Raw genomic sequence first — 17,956 nt, forward strand, 5'->3', positions numbered from 1 at the left:
TTATCTGCTATAATAATGCCTTTTATCAATTGCTGCCCACAAGACAATTCCAGTATGGAAGGAAATAGGGATTCTCATGAAAAAAAAAAACATACAAAATGAACAATCTTTGTTTTTCTAAAAAAAATATACAAAATAAAATAAAAATGTGCCACGATTTTTGTGCTGGAACATGTTTTTTGTTTTGTTCTGTCCCTGTGTAGTATTTTCTGTCTTGTCACCTGTCTTATTAGCCTTTTCCCTCATGTGTATAGTTTGTGCATTTTCCCCACAGACTTTGTTATGTTCTGGTTCTCTTTTCCTTCTTTTCCTGACCCCTGAAATACATGTGGTACATGTCTTTGATGTCTTGCCTCTGACACACTTTTGCTCCATTATCACAAGACTTCAAGGCGCACCAGTAGCATTTCAGAAATGGAGCGTTTAGTCTGCATGGGTTCTTATATTCTGAAAACTGACCAGATTCTCTATGCCGTCCCCATGTCTAACTTCCTGTCCTCCTCATCTGCTCTGCGCTGCTTGACGTGACTTCCATGAAAAAGTAGAAATTCTGAAGGGAGAGTAATTTTTGGAATTTTTCCAAAGTGTACTCTGGTGGGATCGGAAGCATTGTCTTTTGCCTGAGTGGCTGCAATCAGCTCTGGTGGTTAGGTTAACAGAACCAGACCCTGTATATTTGAGTGTCCATTGTTTTGGTCCTGCTGGCACGCTGCTTTTGATTAGTCTCTGTCACTTCTGGATTTTGTTACTGTGACGCATTTCCCTGTATTTTCCAATAAGTGCCTTCTTTTTTTCTAAATTTTAACTATCTTCCAGTCTATTTCAGTTTTTGGTTTCACTTAGGCAGCATGCAAACACAGTAGTACAAATTAATATCTTCAAATCAAAACACTGAGCTGAAAGCAAATATTTGTTCCTCCTCACATCAAAAACAAACATCAAAACTTGACAAGCTTACATCTGATTTTCTCATTTTATACACTGATTCTACTGAAACAGACTTCAAAAAGAACAAAAAAACCCAAACAAATGCTGACAATTTAGTGTGGCATAAAATATATAATACAAAAACCCAGGGAGTTATCTCTTTCAGTAGTTTTCCCGCTTTGCCTCCCTTAAGAGGACATTACAATTTAGTGCACACAAACTTGTGCAAAGACACCAGCAACAAAAAGACAAAGTCAATGTAGGGCAGGGATTGTTTCACATACTAATATACTCCACATTTCTTTCACTTGATGTTGTTTAGCTGTTTAAACAACAGGCCAGGAGCCTAACCTGGCCATGGGCCTATTTCTGGCAGCTGACATGACAAGATTTGTATGTATTAGGTTTTAATGAGTGCAGGTCTCATACAGGGCAGTTCTGAATATCACTCTGTTAAAATCCTGGACGGTGTATAAATGAGGATCATTCTAAAATGAGATATCACCGTTTGAAAAATGAGGCTGCTACCCTGACAAAATTATTGCTGGCATTAAAGTAAAACACTATAATGAAGAGGCCTGAAGTAGCAATTTCAGTGACAGCAATACAGATGAAATAATGTTTGTTTTGAAATATTTGGCAATGAACATTATGTTACTTAATTTGTCTGAAAGATGGATAGAAATTGTTTGGAAGCACACACACACACACAAAAGAAGAGAAGGGACTTACAATACACATCCAGGCGATAATGCCGAATCCTCTTCTGCCCATTAAGTGCAGGGTGGAATGCCTCACAACTCAGTGCTGCCCCATCGTCTTTCCTTTCTACCGGGATGCGGATGGTGCTGGACACACTGAATGTCTTCCCATTGTCCTGCAGCGATACCACACCTGGAGACAGGCAGGGGAAGCAGGGGGGATTGAAAGAATGGAAGTAAATAATACAGGTGAGGTGGCCAAGAAACATTTTAGCAGCCAAAATATGCCTGTTCTTACTTTCTCCCTGCTGAGACATCACACCTATGTTAGGGGACTGTGAGCTGCAGGGAGAAGGCGAGATGGAGGAGAAGAAGGGATTTTGCTTTCTTTTTTTGATGAGAAACCAAAGGGGGATAGAAAAACTGAGCAGAAAGAGAGTAAGAAGTGAGGGATTGATGAATGAGCTTTTTAGAGCATCACCAGGTACCTGTAAAGGGGAGGATGAGTGGTGAGGGAGCAAATAAGAGATAGAGAGAATAGAAAGCAATTTGCATCTATATTTCATGGCAATTATGAGCAGCAGCACAGTTTGTTTTCCGATAGTAAATCAACTGAATGTTTTGTCTGTGTGCGAGCGAAAGAAAGAGAGAGAGATAGAGGAGAGAGAAGGATAAAAGAGAAAATATGCATAACCCAATTGAGATTTTAACTGAGCCAGACATGGAGAGAGAGAAGGACGTCAAAGGAACAGGGTGAGAGAATAAAAGGAAAGGAGAGAGGGACGCACAGAGAGAGAACGAGGGCAGCAAAACAAGCATGATTGATGTGTGTGTGTGTGTCTGTGTGTGTGTGAGAGGGGTGGGGTGGTGGGGGCAGACATGAAAGAGGATGATAACAGCGCGAGGCAGATGCAGAGTGGAAGAAAGATGCAAGAAGAGAGGAGGAGGAGAGACAGAAGGAGGGAGGAGGAATAGTGGCAGCAAACTAACGGGACTTGACATGGTCACGTATTGGGAGTTTGTGCTTGTTTAGGCAGAATACAATATACTTATATTGCACTGAATTTTCAATTATTGCCGGCAAGCAAATGAAAGTGAGCTTAATCGAGGCCTGAGAGGATGCCAGCGTGTGCAGATGAGCAAGAATAAGGGTGCGGCGGGAAGATAGCGTCTTAATTAAAGAGTACTTCTGATATCTGTTGGGATCTGCTTCTAACCTTTAGTGTCACAGTTCGTTTAACTCAGGGCCAAAAGAGATGGGTGGAAGAGAGGAGGCGAGAGAAAAGAAGGGAAGAGAAGAGAGGAGAGAGAAGCATTAGGAAACAAGATAAGACAACTGAGGTAAAAGGACAGTCCCTGTCTGTCTCTTGGACTCTTAAAGTGTTGTGTAGCCAACAACTACGCCAAGGAGCCTCACGTCTTTGTCAGCAGTGAAACTTACAGGAAAAAAGAGACTGCTTTAAAAAAAGGTGAGGAAGTTAAGCATAAGGACATGGAGAAAAGACACAGAATGACGGTGACAGGTGCGTTCTGACAGAGAAAAAGAGAAGAGACTGGATGAAAGAGACACCCGGTGTCAGACAAAAATAGAAGGTAAAAGAGATGACAGCTGACATGAAGTTTAAAAGGGCAAAACGCTGCTCAGTGCATGTCCAATAAGCTGCTGACAACAGATTATCGCGCTTTATTTAATCTGGTCCATGCAGAGCTATCTGAAGTTACAGATAAATGAATGAATTAATAACAATACAAAACACATCTGACACCAGTTTGTACTTTTGAACAATACCGTCTGCATTTATTAAAAACTGGAGATAAAACCGAATAAAACTAATAACAATAAGCCTCAGTCAGAAATGCTTTGCATAACTTAGTCCCCAAGAGCTGTTTTGTTGTTGCTCAGTCAACTGATAAAGTTTTTGAGCAATTTAAATCAAACACAAATGCTGATTTAACAGAAAAATAATAAAAACAAATGGGTGGGTGTAAAAAAAAAACAAAAATGATTTCTCAGGGGTTAAATAGGTTGAAGGGCCATGGAAAGATAGTTCTCAGATGTATTATTGAGCGAAGTGCTCCTTTAACTGAGGGAACCCAAAGGAGACAGCGAGTTAGAGACGAAGGATAGATCAGGGTATCTGACTGATGGATGGCTCATAGATTTATCAGCAGCAAAGAAGTAGAGAAAGTCAGAAGATGTTGAATTAAAAACTGTCTTCACGAAGCTGTAAAAGAGATAGCATGGGAAAAGAAGAAAATCAGGAGTGTGCGAGTCTTCTGGCAGTTTAATATAATAGTGTGCTTGTCAGATTACGTGCAAGTAAATTCTACTGAAATTAATTTTCATGAGAGATTAGCTTGAGAGAACGGACAAAGCCTATGTATATGTTTTCATAATGAAAAGATTTTCACTGTAGTGGACACGGAGAGGCAAAAGTGTTACATTATTTAGCTGATGTTGATTTAATGAACACAGATTTACTTCTTCAATTAACTTGAAATAGAAGGACTACTACTGTTCCAGTCTCAAAAGAAGTGCTGTTAATCAGTTGGAACTTTACTGTTGCCTATAAATATTGCACAAAAAAAAGTGGATCAAAATGTAGAAAGTGGTTTGGAGAGAAAAAAACATGGCAGCCCCACAGCCCAGACTCACATTTCCCTGCTCACTTATCATTCATCTATTTTTTACCTGCTTCTATCAACACATCCATCTGCTAGTCCCCAATCAACCGATCAATCACTCATTCTTTTATTCAGCACTCAATCTGTGATATCACCCAACCATTCTACTTCACCTGCCCTTTATTATCCAATTAACTCCCTCATTTATCTCAAACAATCATCTGAGCATTCATCAGTCCATCTGTCAGCCATGTACCTGCTATCTCCCGTCCTTTACGCATCCATCGCAGGGTGGCGGCCGGCTTGCTGCGTGGTGACACACAGGTGAGTTCCGCCTCGCCGCCCTCCACAGCCTCCTGCTTCACCTCCACTGTGGGTGTCTCTGGGGGAACCAAGACCGAGAGTGTCGCCACCTGGTGGTGCGTGGAATCCGTGTAGAGCTGGCAGAAGTAGCCGCCCTCATCCGACACGCTAACGTTGGTCAGTGTGATGCGAACCAGCCGTTGCGTGAAGAGCACCATCTGGAAACGGTCGTCCTTCAAGGCTGGAATTGGGCAAAGGCAAAGAAGAGAGTAGGAGAGGGAAGAGGGTGGCGCGGAAGTGAAACCGCATGAGTTGGCATTGTTGAGGATACGGAGAAGAGGACCGTGAAAAGGTGGGAAAGAAAGGGAGGGGTGATGAACATGACATGGAACAAAAATGTGGAATTGGTGAGGAACTCAAGAACAAGATGATGGGTGGTGAGTTCAATAGTCAGCAAACAAATATAAAAAAAAAAGACAGTCACAATTTAAAATGAAATAAGAAACAAAGTTACTTTTGGCTGCTCCCTTAGTCATGTGGGGTCACCACAACAGGTAGCGCTGCAGGTTTTCTTTGGCAGGTTTTAAACCGGATGCCCTTCTTGACACAAAGGGATTTGTGTCTCCTCCCAAGTCAGGCAGAATCAGGCAATCTTACGCTTGTTAAGCAAATGTGCAATCCACTACACTAATATGGAACCACTGCTAGTTATAATGTAAAGCATTTATTTAAAATCTAACCACTGTGTCATTATTAATTAAAGCCAAAAAACGTATGTAGATCTTTTTACATTCACGCAGACACATAAACATGCACACACAAGCTATGACTGCTAAGGATGCCATATTTTACAAATTTTCTGTTTTCATACATTTTACTTGGCAGGCTTTCATCTTGGTAAATCTGTCAATTTTACATTTTTAAAAGCATATCAGGAAGCTGACATCTAGTCCCCACAAAAGGTAATTTATTCTGCAGGATGCAAATTCTCCACAAGAGGGAGCTAATCAGTTGGTGACAAAGTAGTCCCAACTGGTCAGTTATTAGGATCCTCTATTCTACTTTGATTGGCTACTTTGTTGTGATCGGGACAGCTGATGAAACCTGAAAAGACATTTCAACTTCTGAAAGGTTGCGCAACAGGTAAAAGAGCTCGGTGTAGACTTGGCTAAATCAATAAACGGGTCTGGTGATGGGTAGCTTAAATGGCCACAATCTGGCCACAATCAACCTCCCAAAGCTATTAAATATCTAAATTAAAGAGATTTAGATACTTGGCTGCTTGAAAGGAAACACTAGATCAATGAAAAGCTCCATACTTTCCTCATTCAGTGTGTATAAATAATTTTGCCTAATATCTTGAAAAACACAAAAAACCTCTTCATACACTGAATATGGTAAAATCGTAACTTGAAAAATAAGCAACCAAAGGTGTCAGGGAGATGTGGTGAAGCAAAAAGCACTGAGATTGTCTGTGAAATATACTGGGTAGAGTATCAAAACAAGTTAAAAAGAAAACTCACTAAAAGACTACAGACAAACTTGGAGTCGGCCGGACTTTTATTCAGCAAAATGCAGGTTTTTGCAATGAGAACCAGACTGAATGAAATTGCAACATAAACTGCGCTTAAAGCGAAAGAATTCTTTTGACAGGACTTTTGTGCAGTGACAGTGTTTTTGAGGATCTTCGCCTCGTCTGCTTCTGTATGCCTCAGGTGGTCAGGCAAGTGTTCAGTCAGACATGGCGAACAACATAACAACCTGCTTATTTGCGTCAGTCTTATCTAACCTTGATGCAAGTTTTGGGGTAACTTTCTGTTATTTTTTGGAGGGAGGGGTCAGCACAGACAAAGGACATTACTTTTGCTCAAGAAATAACCATCAGTTCAGGCAGGAACTCTACACGTATCTTCTATGTGGGCAGAGATTCAGAGACAGAGTCTTGAGACAGGCTAGGATGAACCTGTACAGCAATGCAAAATAAAAGCAATTAGGACGAGTAGTTGGAGGGCCATTGAGGCAGCCTGTTACTGACCAAGCAAGAACAGGTTGCTGGAACTGCATGTATTTTTATTACAGCTAAGATTAAAATCATGGGTCCAAAGTTACAGGTTGGGGTGGACTTCTGATATGACTCTAGTTGAATCAAATTGGCCAATTCTGGTTGAAAGTACTTTGCAAATAACATGATTTGCTTTTTTTGTCCATCTTTGAAAATTCAGTGCATTTACATTTTGTTTGCAGTATTTTGAAAGTATCTATCAAACAGCACAAGAGAACTGAAAGCTGCTTCAATAGAGGTACATGACATTTTGATCATTGGAATCAGTTGCTTCTTGGCCTCATGATAGTTTGCTCTGTAATAGCAAACAGTCAGTTATATCTCACCAACTCTGAAACAAGAGTCTTCACCCTCTGTTTGCGATGTCACTCCCATGAACAGCTTTGCAGAGGAAAAAAAATTGACAGAAGATGGGAGAAACTGTGGCTGCGACAGCACCCCTGTTGATTTGCCGCTCGGGAATTGATAGTGCTGTTAAATCCAAAGCTTGGTTTGATATAGAAAAGTTCATAAACAGTTTTGCAAAGTCAGTCTCAGTGGAGCAGCTCCAGGCTGCACATTGATACAACATAACAGATGTCTTGGTTCACTCATTTCCAGCTTAGAGGGAGAGTGTCGTTCATTTTCCCAAGCAATGATTGGACTTTGGTTACTAGAATGCATTCATTCACTCTCTTTGTAAGTGCATGCTTTTTCCTCTCTAAGCCCATGCTTAATTAGCGTCTGGCATTTTTATTGTTTGTCTTATTAGATTTTAATCATTATTGTTTTTACTTTCTCTGAAGAACTGAAACACGCTATTTATTTCATTTTTGGAAAGATATTAAATTCAGAGGCACAAACTTTTGAGTCAGAGATACGTGCTGAATACTACAGTTGTGTATAACATACTGTGTAGGTCAAACAATAGAAAATAACAAAAGGCATTAAAGGCAACAATTTTAAAGCCAATCCCGAATCTCAGACCAATAAGCTACAATTACTAGCCATATAATCCACAAAGGAGAAAAATAAGAAAGGACAGTGACATGAGGGATGAGGAGTAGTGAAGATGTAACAACTTTCCCTTTGTTAGCAAAGAAAGAGTACAATCAATAGGGAGAAAAATGCTGATAATGACAAATAACACCAATAACAGTCTGTGGTTGACAGTGGCTTCATGTCCATAGATTCTCATAAATACCTTTGAGACTCACTTTGTATTGACTTGGCTGTGAAACCTCCCTCATGTTCCATCTCTATTTTATTCTGTCCCTCTCTTCTTTCCTTTGTGTTGGATTTGGCCTGGCCATCTCGCAGGACAATTTACAACACAGAACAGACACTACGGTATAGATATTAGCTTTGCGGGAGTGTGTGCATGCTTGTGTGTGTGAGAGTGTGTGAGCGAGAGAGAGCAAATAGGGATGTAGAAAAACGAGAAAAATAGACTACATAATGCAGCAGGCAGGGAAAAATAATATAAAGACAGAAATCCACAGGAGACTAAGAGAGCAGCCTGGGGCAGTGGAGTTAGTCCACTTTTCTTGGAGGTACACCACACTAATCTGTCCACCCCACCCCTAAAATTTCCCCTCCATCGGATGGCAATGAGAGCATTGTTAGAGAGCCATTCCCTACAGACAGGTAAATCTTTTTTCCCCCTCTCTGCACTAAATGGCAACTAAATGTCAGACTTCTGTTCAAGTCCAAGTTCACCATGATTGTCCTATCTCATTTGCATGCTGAGGAGAGTTGGCAATAAGATGAGAAAGAGAGATATGGACCACTACGGAGAAAGGGTCCATTTAGTTAGTTCTACTGCTCTATTATAGCTCTCTGTCCTCACAATCTCATAAAAAACACCCCTGACTAGTTGCTCACTAGCAAAACAGGCAGTCTAATTCACTGCACTTAGTGCAGCAGCTCTGTTTGGGCAGCTAGTGTGGAATACATCAGCAGAGAAAGGTCTTAGTTTCTTAGCCTGTAATCTGGGTGGCAGATGGGCAATAGACAAGTGATGGAAGAAATGGTGGAGGTGGCGAGAGCCAGAGTGAGGTGCAATTTACACTCCCAGAAAATGTCCACAATGAGGCTTGTTTTGTTCTTACAGGAGCCAAATTAGTTATGGGAAGCCATCAATGCTTTATAGCTTTGCTAGACTTTGGAGCACTTCCTAATGCTGTGTCTTTCTTCAGCAACTGATCCTCCCTTTCCTTATTCTCTCTGTGGCTGTGTTTTTCTTAACCCTCAGCACCTTTTCTCATTTCCCTCACTCTTTTCTTTCTTTCTCATTTTCTCTTTCATTTGAGCCTTCAAACTGCTTCTTCTTCCTCGTTTTGATTAGGCCTCATCATGCTTTCCGAAGGGTGCAAGTCCAAGCCTCGTGGGAGAGCAGACGGAGCGACTCTGTTTAAATACTTAATGGAACTTACCGACAGCGTGCTGATCTGATAGAATTGGGGGGAGAAGGTTTCCCAAAGCAGCAACCTCAACTACCCAATTACGTCCGCTCCGTGATCGAGGTGACTAACAAGTGAAGGCTAAGTGTGTGAAACAAAAGCACTGGAGTGCTGCACCTGTGAACAGTGAAACTACGCCTGCAACTGTTTTTTGTTTTCACTGATTTTTCCTCTAATCTTTGCATTCTGTTCAGAAAACTTTCATTGACTGCTATTTTGCAGACTGTTCCTGTGGGGAGTGTGGGAGTGTTGATTGCCGGATCAATGTAATTACAAGAACTGCAGGTTTTAATGATTAGAAAGTTGAAAATGTGTTCAAGTGCAAATTTCCACATATATAAATATCACACTAGATGATTGCAATTACAACTTTGAGGTATAAGAGTCTCCTTTTTACTGTGGTCAAAAGCAAAGGGTTTTAAAAAGTCTGAGCATTGTACCTTGTACCAACTCACCAAGAAAATCAGCTCTTGATCTATTGGCCGTTCATTATTTTGACATTAAGCTCCTTTTAGCATTTTACAATGTCTACCTACTTACTGCACACTGAAAAACAAACTATTAAACCTTTAAAGCTGCGTGAAACTGCCAGTGGCATTAAAATAACTATTAGGACCTTAGAGCACTGTCTAATGCACAAACACAATGTTTTGTAAAAGTCAGATTTTAAGATGCTCAGATAAGAATTCAGAATTATTGACTTAGCAAGAGTTGCAGATTGGAATTAAAATGTTAATGTGTACGATACTCAGGAGCTCAGAAACAGTCATCAAGAGCAGCTTGAGTGAAGTTAGCTCAGCAAACAGATTATCTGTCTTATCACCTGTCACACAATTACAGCAGCGAAAAAATCCTTTTCCAAATAACAAGTAATCAAAACATATTTCTTGGAGTAGCTAGGCACTAGAGAGACGAAGTGTTCTGACACTTGAAGGAAAGAATTGGATCTTGGTATGTAGATCTTCAATAAAGTAGACACTGTTGAGAAGTTTTCACAATAGAAAGCTCCTTGGATGAAAGATGAGCAAGTGATTTTGCTGGGGGATTTGGGGTTTTCTAGTTGGCTGCTCTTCCAAACAGATAGAGATGATTTTTACGCTTGTTGCAGACTGTGCTTTTGATGTGATTTTGGTGGCGGTGGTGGCAGTGTGGAGACTCCTGTGCATAACAATATCATGTATGCTCAAACCAAGCATCTGTGAACACGTTTGTGCTGGCCCTTCGTTACTGAGAGATTGCAGCAGCTAGCTGATTAGCTGGTTAATAGGATTTTGTTTTCAAAGTTTGTTTGGTTTTAATATTAAATCCAGCTCACTAAATAAGGGAGTTAAACAGATATTTTCCTCTTTACTGATCAGTGTCTATGTTTTTTGTGTGCTTTTTTTTCCTTTGAGAACTTGTTTGCATTTGACTTGAAGGAAAGGGGCTCAGCTCGAGAGGAGACCAGGCTACTGGTGTCTTATATGCCTGAACTAAGCACATACACCATCCTCCCCTTTACTGTGAACATTTACAAGCCACAGTATGTAGCCTTAAGCCCAAACTAATGTCTTATCACATAGATTATGTAGTGCATAAATAACACATTTTTTGGTTCAATTAAGCTGCTACACACAAAATTCAAAGCAATGTTTAATATCCTTGATCGCTGTTCTTTTGCTCAGAGGTTTCCTAGCAGCATTTCTGCTGCAAATCTGGCTAAGGTAGCAACTTTTGCCCTTAATTAGTAAGAAAAAAAAAACAGGTAGAGTTTGCCTACCCCGAGGCCCTCAGTGAATTCTGCCTTCATTATAATATTGGTTACAATGATAATTTGCCATAAAGCTGTATTTTAAAAAACATGTGATTGTCAAGGCCATGCTCTAATGAGGACTGTAATAAGTTCTGATCTCATCACTGGGGTTAACAGCGGATTATGCAGAGAGCTTCGAACTGTGCTTTTAAAACAGATAAGTAGTCACACTGTTAGGGCACACAGTAAACCCATCTCCTAATTTCACGTGGTGGTTAGCTGACTTTCTAATGTGAAATCACTTCAAAGGCAAAATGAGGACATTTGCGAGAAGGAAAATGTAAAATGAAAGTGTTGGTGAGTCATTGCTAATGTGTCTAAAAGGCTCGCTTTAAATGTCACCAAAGGCAAATACATAGACAATGATAAATTAGGTTTGTCTGCAGAGACCAACGTGCACGCAGATACACACCTCGCGTGCCGTTGAAGAAGAGAGTCTGGCGGCGGGGATTCTGGATGACCACGATTGATCCATCGTAGTTCTGCAGGCGGCAGGAGATCTGAGCCGTACCCCCCTCCAAGACTGTTACATTCTCTGCTTGCACTGCCTGACAATGGGCTGAGGGAGAGAAAGAGAGACATAAACATAGTGATACAGAGGTTGGACAATCCAGAAGAAAGAAGGGGAAAAGAAAAGAAAACAGATTGAGGGAATAGAGAGTTGTTCAATTCTCTTGAGGTTGAATCTTATAAAATATAGTACTTAAAGGATGATTCATTTACTTGCTATTCATCACACAGACACAATAATGAAAGAAATGTTGAAGAGGAGGGAAAAAAGAGAAAGAGATAAAGTGATAAAGCGATTGAGAGCAAAAGAGAAGCCACCGAAGGACTCAACAGGTAAAAGAAGGTTCTCAAGCACTGCATTCATACGATAATAAGATGGGTGATTATAATTACTGCTATTCGTTTCTTCACATGCGCAAACACACACATACAACATCCACATTGCTTTGGGCTAGTCTAACAGAATGAATCAACAAACACATTTGAACAGATAACGCTTAAATCTTTAAGTGGCTGTTTGTCTCTTGGGCTTTAGATACATGCTTGAATGGCCATGCATAAGCACAAAGCTGGTGGCATACAGCCAAACACATGTGCACACAACTTAAAGTCATTCAAACAGATGACCACACTGCTGCCCTGTCACTACTTGTGTGTATATGAACAGTTTAAGTTGCAGCATTACTGTACAAGTCTGTAATTGGCCAAAGTGCCGAGCTATGAAACCAGGATGGGAGCTTTAATTGGACTTCACACATTCTTAATGCCATTTCTCTACCAGGTGCATGCTAAACCCACTGATTACACTCCATTATCCAAATGAAATGGTTCTCACAGGGACACTTTCATGTACACGTGGTTGGAAAAGTACGCAATAACAAATGAGCACAGACACAGAAGCACGTGTGCACGGAGAGTGACTTTCACAGTCCCAAAAACTGTCTTACATAGTCTTTCAAACAAACTTGTCTGGCTCCTGAACTCAATATTTTTAGACAAGGGGGCTGAGAAATAGCAGGGAGCCTCTTTGATGTTGCTGACAGCTCAAGAGTCAGTAATGAGGAGGTTGATTATGCTCTGATTGTTGCACCCTCCATGTTTGTGGGTCAGGCTGTTGACACGACTCGGCTGAGTCACACCTCCCGCTGAGCACAATGGACACTGAGAGCCGTCGTTTGAATTCAAATGATTTGCGGAGCAATTAGTCATATGGTTCCAGCCAGGAGTGGAATGTGATTGCCTTGAAGAGAGTACCAGCTTGCTGGGCCTCCAAAACTAGTATTTACCAATTTGCATCTCCATTTGCATTCCCTCTCTCCCTGGCAATGTGTTGGCTGCGGGGAGGATTTAGAGGAAGAACGACACCAATATTGAAACACAGTGATGAAGCAGGCAATGAGAAGAACTGATAAAGACGGCAGTGCTATATATATTTCACTGCTGTGTCTAGCAGTGTCTCTGAGCGTTGTAAAACACCTTCAGAAAGCAAGAAATGTTGCGAGACAAACAGATGGCGGCTGCCGTAGTAGGAGTTGCTGACTTGACTGCTTTGGGCCAAAATAAATGTCTATATCTGCAACAGAGTGTGTGTCCTGAGCAAGTTTTTGCATGCATGTCTGTGTGTGCACTGGGTGTGCATATGCAGGTGTTAACATATTGCAATTAAGCTACTTTGACATCATCTGATCCCTGGAACTTCATCCAAATCTAATCCCCCTTTGATTATAATCTTTTTTAATGAAATACTCAAAGCCTACATATTCATCACGTCAGGGGAAACACAGAGACACAGTGGATATTGAACTGAAGTCAGAAAGAAACCAAGGGGGAATAAAGACAAAGGAGACTCTAATACTTTATGGAATGGAGAAAGAAATCTTGACAATTACCACTAATTGTAGTCATTATTGCTCTCATTCTCTGCATCAATATTGTGATTCATATCGGGGGCCATCAGGGCCTGCCACTGCCATCCCAATTATTTTTCTAATGGCTGTTATTACTCATCACCATAGAAACTGGGCTTGGCCGCCATTGTCTTAAACAGTGGTAATTGCAAAAGCGCTGCTGTGCATCCTGACAAAAACAGTGCAGGGTCTGCGCGTGACTAGTGACCCATCGGAACCAACAGTAAGCGTGCCCTTAAGAGCAAGACAGAAAGTGGTCAAAAGTTTGCTTCTGGGAGGAGGCCAGAGAAACTAATTAGCTGTCCATTTGTACACCCACTTCTCCTGACAGCTGTCACCTCTTCAAAGAAAATTAGCTGTGGTGGGATGGCGGTAAAGCACAAAGAAAAGCGGGAAAGAAAAATAAAAATTAAAACTCATTAGTGGCTTATGCATCAGTGATGACTGACATCCGCAGTTGCTTTCTGAGAGATGCCACCCAGAAACACCTGCTGCATGCTGGTGTATGATCAATCTTAGCAAAGAGAACGAAAGAACAGAGGGATATAGAGATGGCGGGGAATGAGGGCTCTAACCAGGAAATGATAGCAGGGAGTTAGGAAGTGATGGTTCGGGTATAATAATGCAGCTGGTGGGGGCTGGACGAAATATGCGAGAGATGACGCATATTCTTCAACTCCCGCTAGTAACGCAGCTGGGTACAGCACTTTAGTTTGACTGTAGGTTTTATAGGCTGCCATTCACATCAAGGCCATGAGCCTGTGCCTCTGATCACCAGCATGGTACAATCCACAGAGGCAATGAGAAGGAGGGGGAGGGAATCAACCTCTGTGACAGAGGTATTAATCTCGGCCCCATTAAAATCTGTGCCCATAATAAAATACTCCACAAGCGTCGACTCGCATTAAGAGAGAATGGTGAGTGCAATCGATATCATGGTAGTGCACTGACGGTTATGGCAGTGGATAAATAAAACTGGATGGGGAGCAAAAACAATCACTTCTCTCTCCAACCAAGCGGGGGCAGTATTTTATAGCAGTGAAATTCCTATCATTTCCCATGCCACTGCCCCCGCTGTCACAGCCCTGGAAAAAAAAATAGAGGGTCTTATTTACTATGGCAGGAGACATCCAAGAAGGGCCATCATTTCAAAATACATAAACAAATAAATAAATAATAGGCAGGCAAATTCATAAGACAAGGGACCCGTCCTAATGGTCCCACAATAGGGTGAGTTATTAGCCAAGGGAGCCGGTGGGTAGTGGGACAGAGTGAGGGGATGAAAGGAGGTGTAGAGAGCTAAAAGAAGGGGATTTGGGAGGCAGCCAGGTGGACTGCTGGCTCACCCTTGGTCACGGTAAATTCTAGAAACTGTCTCACTGGTGCAGGGTTAGCAGGCTGAATTACGGCCTTGCTGCGTCTCTCTCACTTGGTATCACTCTCCCCTTATTTCACTCTCTCCATGTCTTTGAAGGTGGAGAAAGGTGAAGATTGAACAGAAAGACAAGCCACATAAGAGATGAACTGTCTCCATTTGCCCCAAACAAGCCCTCATGTATCCTTGAAGAAGTGCAGTCACTGTCTCCCTATTCATTATCTGTCATTATCTTTCAACTGGACGAGGGCCAAGAGCTTGTGTTTTCTTTGCATGCTGGTCACGGATTTACAAGGGAACTGGTGCTGTAGACTACAATGCATAACCCCTGATGTTGTTACTGCTTTAATTAAAACAATAACAGCAGCTCATAGTTTCCACTCATAAGGGCTTGTCCTTTGGCAACTTCTCCATCACTTCCCATCTGGATGTACATATTTTTATCTTGCGTTATCCCGTGAGTCTGCGAGGCAAGTCGGTTTCTACAGTATGTATGCAAATGAAGTGTGCAGTGTTTATATGCGTGAGTGTATATTTATGTGCATGTGTGTACGAACACTTGCTCTAGGTTAATCACAGAGTTTTGCAGCGTTCCGACTCTATGAAAAAGCTGACTTTGACGTTCTTCCACTCCAAACCTCCCACTGCAGACCCGCAACTCTCTCCCGTTCCCTCTCCCCTCTTTCTCTTCCCTGTCTAAAATTATCGCTTTATCTCACAGGGAGGCAGAACTCTGCCAATCAAATCCAGTTCCAAGAAAAAAAATTCTCCCTGTACATAAATAATACATAATCCTTTACAAATCTCGCTGTCGTCTCTCTCATTACCTTTGTTCAGTCCCTTTCTGAAGTCCTCTTTTCCCCTCCTACGCTCACACTTTCTTCTCAGTTTTTGAGTGTACTACCCTCTCCCCGATTTTTACTTCGTCCACAGCTCATAATTCTCTCCTCCCGCTGTCTTCGTGTCTAATCGCATTCTCACATCTCCCTCTTTCCTCTTTTTATTTAAACCCAGAGTCTCTCCATCCATCTCCTCCCCACCTTTTGCCTTATCTAATCCCCGATTCCTCGTCATTCAGCGTTCCTTCTCCTTTCGGCCCATCTTCTTTCTCCTTCTCATCTCCCTTATCTTTTATTGCATCGTTCATCATGCATCTTCTTCATTAATGCTGTCCTAAAGGTCCCCTTTCCTCTTCTCTCCTGGGCCTCAGGAGAATTTTTGCAACTTTTTTCTCTTTAAATCTTCCCTGTTATCTCTGGTCTCTAAACTCTTTCTCCCTCTCTCTTTTTCTTTCTTCATGTAGTTTTTTTTCCTGGCTTTGCAATAGTTTCATTCTGAACTCCAATATGCTTTCATTCCCCTTGCAATCTCTCTCATTCTTTCTCTTTTTGTGACTCAGTGGGAATCTTTTCCTGCCTCTCTGCTGGTTCCATCTCCACACTCTCCTTCCTTAAATGTGATTTGTTCTGCAGCTCAAGTCTGCAGCATAATCATGCTGTTTTTATAGTGTGCGGGGAGAGGGGAAGAGAAGGAGCAAGGGGAAGACAGAAAAAAGTGAGAGGAGTGAATGGGACAAGAGGACAAAACAAAAATAAGTGGAGCAAGAGACCGAATGTTTCAGTTTCCCCTCTTTCATCTTCTCTACTTTCTCTTCTCTTAATTGCTTGTCATATAGCTCAGCCCTGTCCCTCTATCCTACCCTCTTTTTTCTCTGTGTTTTTCTTAATCTCTCTCTCTTTCTCTCTCTCCAGCAGAAACTTTAGACCTCATTTCATCCATCAACCAATGGTGTACTATTAGAACTGCACTGCTAATCAGCAAATCAGCATAAAATTGTCTCTTTTCACTCTTGACCTCTCATTAGAAACATTTACTTTCATTTATTTACATATTTCAAATCCTGTTTTTAGCATTCTGATTTTGCTCCCTAGTCACACTGCCTCCATCCTCCATTGCACTGAAATCTTATTATTTTACTGCTCTCATCCCCCTTTTTTTCCTCACACCTCCTCTCCTCCTTTCAACACATTTCTCATTTTGACCTTTGCATCTTTAGTTCTCTTTAGCCCTTTAGCGTATTTCAATCACCTCATCCCTGCCTTGCCCCATACCTTCTTCATTCCTCCCCCACTGAATTGTATCTGTCTGAGCCCTCTCTGCTCCCCTTGTCCACCCATCCCATTACTCTTTTTGCTCCCTTATTCACCTCCTCTTATGCTTCACAAATTACCATCTCTTTCTCTCTTTTCTTTCCCCTCCTTTTCCCCACATTTTCTGACAGCCAAAGCTGGTTAGCTCTATCTACTCTGCAGCGTTTTACGGCCTGAGTCTGTCACAGTCCCAACAACCCTGCAACAATGGCCACCACACATACCCCAACAGCAGCTTAAAGGAAATTTACAAGGCTATTACAACCACGGCAACTACACTGGAGATTCAACACAGCCAAAAGCACTGGTTTTAACACCCCTTCAAAATCTTCCTTTGGTGTGTGTATACTGTGCATATCATATGTGTGAAACTCATTGATGTGTATGTGTGGGAAATAAAATGCACTGATATGTGCATGTATTTAAAATCATGTGTGCGTACTCCTTTGAAACGGCACATGCGAAAGAGTGTGAATGTGAATGCTCATTGAAGGCACAACTCGAAACTGCTTTGCTGGCTTGAAATTTAAACCCTGACTGCCAAAAGCTGACTGCCAACACAAAAACTCGTTCTCCATATAGATTATTCCCCACTTGTTACCCCAACCCAAGACCCCCTCTACATTCCATCATAGTACCATCACTATTACTGCCACTTCAAAAATAATAGAATTTTTAAATGAAGGGAAAAGGATATTGTTTACTAGTGAGTAGCAGGGAAACAACATCTCCTCTGCTTTAAATTCATAATAATAATGACAGGAGGTATTAATAGCACAGCAGCAACTCTACTACTGATCTCACTCCACTTCATCTACTGCTCTGGTTTGTGTTCAATCAATCATCTCTTGGCTTCAAATCTCGATCTCATGCAACTCTTTTTGAGGTCTTTTGGTGTCTTGTTTCATCTCTGTACCATCCGCTCCATCTCTGTCTTTCTTCCATACACACACAGAGTGCACTGTTCTCCATCTCTGTCTTTCCATTTCACTTTTTCTGCCTCTGCGGCTCCCTGCCTCCCTCACATACAGTACAAGTTTCTGTCTGGCCAAATCGTGTTTTCCTTGTGTCAGTCTGGCTCTCTCTCAGTATTTGTCTCTTGCACTTCACTCTTGCACCATTCTCTCATACTCTGTGGGTCTAACGTTCTCACATTAGGTTCT

General features: G+C 41.5%; 1 protein-coding gene across 3 annotated transcripts in view; it reads right to left on the reverse strand.

Annotated features, from left to right (window-relative positions):
• cadm4 (cell adhesion molecule 4) overlaps positions 1 to 17,956 on the reverse strand; it is a 155,562-nt gene that overhangs the window by 23,681 nt on the left and 113,925 nt on the right. For all 3 annotated transcript variants that reach the window (XM_063485594.1, XM_063485592.1, XM_063485595.1), the window contains exons 2-4: positions 11,264 to 11,410; positions 4,510 to 4,797; positions 1,660 to 1,821 (exon numbers count right to left, since the gene is read on the reverse strand). In XM_063485594.1, the coding sequence (XP_063341664.1) occupies positions 1,660 to 1,821; positions 4,510 to 4,797; positions 11,264 to 11,410 (597 nt within the window). The remainder of the gene's footprint in view (positions 1 to 1,659; positions 1,822 to 4,509; positions 4,798 to 11,263; positions 11,411 to 17,956) is intronic.

The sequence above is a fragment of the Pelmatolapia mariae genome, linkage group LG10_11 (assembly GCF_036321145.2).
Source record: "Pelmatolapia mariae isolate MD_Pm_ZW linkage group LG10_11, Pm_UMD_F_2, whole genome shotgun sequence".
Classification (NCBI taxonomy): domain Eukaryota; kingdom Metazoa; phylum Chordata; class Actinopteri; order Cichliformes; family Cichlidae; genus Pelmatolapia; species Pelmatolapia mariae.